Genomic DNA, 5000 nt, shown 5'->3' on the forward strand with positions numbered 1-5000 from the left:
CTTGAAGAGCGGCCAGTCGTGGTGGTACACGGCCAGCTGCTCCATGCCCACGCCCAGCAGACGCCCCGCGATGGCACCCACCGCCATGCTGGGGATGAACAGACCGGAGGGCACCTGGAGGAGAGAGAGAGAGAGAGAGAGAGAGAGAGAGAGAGAGAGAAAGAGAATTTTTTACATCATTTGAAAGTGAATTTTTTGTCTTCATGAAATGAAACATCTTGGAGACTCTCAGAGTACCACAACAGAGAGTCCACGTACCACCAGTGGTGCCCGTACCACAGTTTGAGAACCACTGACGTAGACTACACTGAGCCTCCATCTTACCTTCATTAAGGACCAGTCTAGTTAACTGTAGCGGATATAGTGTGATGTAGCACTTAACTGTAGTGGGAATACTGTGATCAACCCCAAATGTTGATACATATCCTTGCCCATTTTAAGTGGGAATACTTAGTCTGTTTACATTGTAGTGTATGTTGTGTGCGGTGTCTGAAGCTGCTGGGACCTTGAATTTCTCCTTGGGAATCAATAAAGTATCTATCTACCTAGGGTTAGGGTTAGGGTTAGGTGCCTTTAAGTCGACAGTGGCAGCGCTGCCTGGAAGACAACGTTGGGGGCTTAAAACACCATTGAGCGCCTTACCTCGTAGACCACACCACCTGAGCCTCCATCTTACCTTCATGCCGAAGGTGAAGACGGTGAGCACTAGCCTGGTCCTGACCATCCCATAATACTACCATTTCATTTCGTATTATGGTCTGGAATTTCTTTGCTCTGAAGCGCTTGCAGGAAGCGGGAAGTAACGCCCAGTTCTGGTTTGAATTGATTGGACAGCTCTCACCCAATCGGCGATAGTTACTCATAACAACATAGCGCAGGCGTTTAACGTCATCGTCACGAGCGCCCTCCCCCTTTCGCCCCCACCAACCCGTCTCTTCGTTTATTGGCTGCTTTCTGGAGGGGGGGCGTTCTGTTACAATTCTACCGAGCAGAATGCTCCACAGAGGAGCACGGCCAGACTCGTAGTGGAGGCAATCCTTGGCCGGAAGTACGTGGATGGCTCGCGAGGCTAGGTGAGCACCATCTTAAGGACCAGTCTAGTTAACTGTAGCGGATATAGTGTGATGTAGTGATCAACCCCAAATGTGGATACATATCCTTGCCCATTTTAAGTGGACATACTGCGTTGTCCTAGCCTGACGAGCCAGACCCACATCAAGATGTAGGGCCTGGACACTCACCGTAGACAGGGCGCAATCGGAGGGGTGGGATAAACAGTTGTCTTTCAAATTCCCTCCCCGCAATAGGATAACGCTAAACGAATCATCTTCTTGTTTTCAAGTAGCAGGATGCGTAACCTTCCCTCTCCACGCGATAGGATGGCGCTAAACGAATCATCTTCTTGTTTTCAAATAACAGGATGCGTTACCGTCGCAACTTCTGGTCGCATGTCAGTCACCATTAGGTTAAGCCCACCCACCGACTCTATACACGCTGTGATTGGCCCGCTGGTTTTTCGAGTTCTTAGCTCCCTGGCTCCATGGATCGTGCCTAGACTGCCCCGCCAGCCAAATTACATTTGCTGGTGCTAGGGGCGTCTAGATTTCTAGGCTAGCGTAGTCCTGCGTTACCACGTCGACCACACCACCGAGCCTCCATCTTACCTTCATGCCGAAGGTGAAGACGGTGAGCACCATCTTGAAGAGCAGCGCCAGCGACAGCTGCCAGAGGGCGCTGTGGAGCCCGGGGCCGGCGGGCCGGTCGGGCAGCTCGTTGCTCAGCGCCTTGGTGATGTTGGCGTCGTTCTCGTTGACGTAGTCGCACAGCTTGGACGAGTCCAGCAGGCTGCAGTCGTTGAAGAGCTCGGAGATGAGCTCGGAGCCGCTCATGCGCGTGTACTCGTTGGGGAACGCCACCAGGGCCGTGGCCAGCGTCACGGCGACCACCTCCAGCACCGGGTAGCGGCCGAGCCAGGTGGTCTTGCGGCGGCGGCACCAGGCGATGTTGGCGCGGATGAAGAGCGCGCCCCAGATGCCGCCGAAGACGCCCAGCAGGACGAACGGCGCCAGCTCCAGGAGGTGCCAGGGCGCGTGGAACTCCACGTAGAACAGCACCAGCCGGCTGTTGCCGAAGGGGTTGATGGAGCGCAGCGTGAAGGCGGCCACCAGGGCGGCGAAAAAGGAGCGCCACAGCGTCTTCAGGGGGAAGTAGTAGCTCACCTGGAGAGGGGGAGAGGGAGAGAGAGAGGGAGATGTTGTTTATTGTTTTTTATCTTTATTTTCTCTTTATTTTTATTTCTCTTTTTTTCTTATAATTACTATTATTGTCTCCTGTTTTGAGTTTTGTTTATTATTGTTATTATTATTATTGCTATTATTATTATTACTTGTAATACTTTGGCAATATTGTAACCTCAACAGTCATGCCAATAAAGCACAATGAAATTGAAATTGAAATTGAAAGGGAGTGATGGAAAAAGATAACAAAGAGAAGACAAAAAGACAGGAGGAATGTGTGAGAATGAAAGAGAGAGAAAGGCTTCAATAAAACATTGCATTACGCAATTGACAATTCAATATGTGATTCAATAATGCAATTTGCATAATATGAATATATGTTGTTCAAAGTGTATTTTAATATGCAAAGTGATATGAAATCCTCATTGGAATGGTGCTTCAGTCTCATATATCCAAATGCCGATCAATTTCACAATTTGATAACCCTCGTCATGCTGATGAAACACTTTTGAATTTGAAACAGGATTTTGAACACCACAAACTCTTCAGCAGGGGAGCAGTGGCTCATTTAGGAGAGTGGAGAGGGGAGAGAGGGAGGAAGAGAGGAAAGAGGGAAAGAGAGGAGGGAGAGAAAGGATGAAGAGTGGCTCATTTAGGGGAGTGGTGAGGGAAGAGAGGGAGGGAGAGATGAGGAGGGGAGAGGGAAAGAGAGAGAAGAGTGAGAGAAAGGAAGAGAGAGGAAGACGAAAGAGACAAAACATAAAGGGAGCATTCTGCCTGAATGGTGGGGAAGAGAGAGAGAGAGAGAGAGTGGGAGAGAGAGTGTGTGTGTGTGTGTGTGTGTGTGTGTGTGTGTGTGTGTGTGTGTACTGTGTGTACTGTGTGTGTGTGTGTGTGTGTGTGTGTGTGTGTGTGTGTGTGTGTGTGTGTGTGTGTGTGAAGATGCAGAAAGCGAGAGGAGTAAAAAAAAAGGCCAGTGCTGGACAGAGTGAGCACACAAAGACAGACGGAAACCAACAGCGCTCCCAAAATCCGCCCAGACATCGGGGGGAAACGAACGAGGCAGAGTGAATGGATGAATAAGACTCGTCGTTTCACACAGAGCACGCGCCGCCTGTGTGTGACGGCGGCAGAGCGTCTCCGTGGCAGTCGGTACGCACGCGCAATGCTTCCACTGCACAACAGGCCTAGAGTGGAGGAGAAGAGGCAGAAGCCCCTCGGACCTCAACAGCAGAGGAGACAGCGAGAGAGAGAGAGGGAAAGAGAGAAGGAGTGAAGGAGAGGATGGAGTGATTCACCTGCAGGAGAGGGGGAGAGAGAGAGAGAGAGAGAGGGAAAAAGAGGATAAGTAAGGCTGGCAGACAAAAAGAGAGAAAAAAGAGAGATGTAGAAAGAGAGAGAGAGGGGGGAAAAAGAGAGGATAACTTAGGCTGGCAGAAAAAAGAGAGAAAAAAGACAGATGTAGAAAGAAAGAGAGAGAGAGAGAGAGAGAGAGAGAGAGAGAGACAGAGAGAGAGAGAGAGAGAGAGAGAGAGAGAGAGAGAGAGATGGGAGGCAGGGAGAGGGGAAATAAATCAAAAGGGAGGACGGACAGCAACCAGAGAAGATGAAAGCTGGCGAGAAAGTCTGGGCAGAGGGTCCGCACGGGGCAGACAGGGAGGTAGACAGAGAGAGGGGGAGAGAGAGAGAGAGGGGGAGAGAGAGAGAGGGGGGAGGGAGAGAGAGAGGGAGGGAGGGAGAGATTAAGACAGTCCGGCACGGAGCAGACAGGGAGGTAGAGAGGGGAGAGAGAGGAAAAGGGAGAGAGCGAGAGATGAAGACATGTGTTAGAAAACAAATCAAAACAAAAGAGAGCAAAAGAATGATAAGGAGGGGAGTGGAGATGGATGGAACACATTACCTAAAAAGGGGAGAGAAAGAGCGAGAGATAGAGACAGAGAGAGAGAGAGAGAGAAAGAGAGAGAGCTATAAAGAGAAAGAAGAAAAACTAGGCCGAAAGGAAGGAGGGAGAGGTGGAAACAGAGGATACAAGAGAAGATAAGTGTTGAAAGAGAGAGACCTTGGAGAGAAGAACGAGAGATATATAAATACTGAATAATCAGAAGAGTAAACAATCAGGCCGACAGGGGTGATGGATAGAATACCTGACCATAAAAGGGGAGAAAAAGAAGAAAAAACAAAAGAAGAACGAGAGAGGAAGAGAGAGAAAGAGAACTTGTGGAAAGATTAAAGAGTGGGACGCAAATCAAAGAACTGAGGACTGAAGAGGGGAGAAGAGGAGGAGTGTGTGATGAGAGAAAAGAGAGGGAAGAGGGAAAAGAAGAGGGAGAAGAGAGGGAAGAGAGAGAGGATGGAGAAGAGAGAAAAGAGAGGGAGGAGAGAAGAGTGTGAGAAGAGAGAAGAGAGGGAAGAGAGAGAAGAGAGCGAAGAGAAAGGCTTCTATCAAATCTAGGCTTCATTTAGCTATTTTAAAAATAGTTCCTATAAGTTTAATTTGTTTTCACTCCACCCCAAACAGATTTGTTTTGTAATATGTCAGCTTTGGCAACACTGCTTATTTGAGTCATGCCAATAAAGCTCCATTGAATTGAATTGAAAGAGGAGAAAGGAGGGAAGAGAGGAAAGAGAGAGAAGAGAGGGAATGGGAAAACAATTGAAAGAGGAGAGAAAAAGAGAAAGGAAAGGAACGGCACTGAACAAAAACAGGAGGGATAAAGGAGAGAAGAGCGAGAGAGGTGGAGAGGAGGGGACAGGAGAAGAGGA

General features: G+C 49.0%; 1 protein-coding gene across 3 annotated transcripts in view; it reads right to left on the bottom strand.

Moving 5' to 3' along the window:
• clcn5b (chloride channel, voltage-sensitive 5b) overlaps nt 1-5000 on the bottom strand; it is a gene marked incomplete at its 3' end in the record, with an annotated part of 41806 nt that overhangs the window by 7888 nt on the left and 28918 nt on the right. For all 3 annotated transcript variants that reach the window (XM_062517089.1, XM_062517088.1, XM_062517087.1), the window contains 2 exon segments: nt 1-114; nt 1665-2219. The exon segment at nt 1-114 is cut by the window's left edge and continues 73 nt beyond it. In XM_062517089.1, the coding sequence (XP_062373073.1) occupies nt 1-114; nt 1665-2219 (669 nt within the window).

The sequence above is a fragment of the Sardina pilchardus genome, chromosome 16, assembly GCF_963854185.1.
Source record: "Sardina pilchardus chromosome 16, fSarPil1.1, whole genome shotgun sequence".
NCBI lineage: Eukaryota > Metazoa > Chordata > Actinopteri > Clupeiformes > Clupeidae > Sardina > Sardina pilchardus.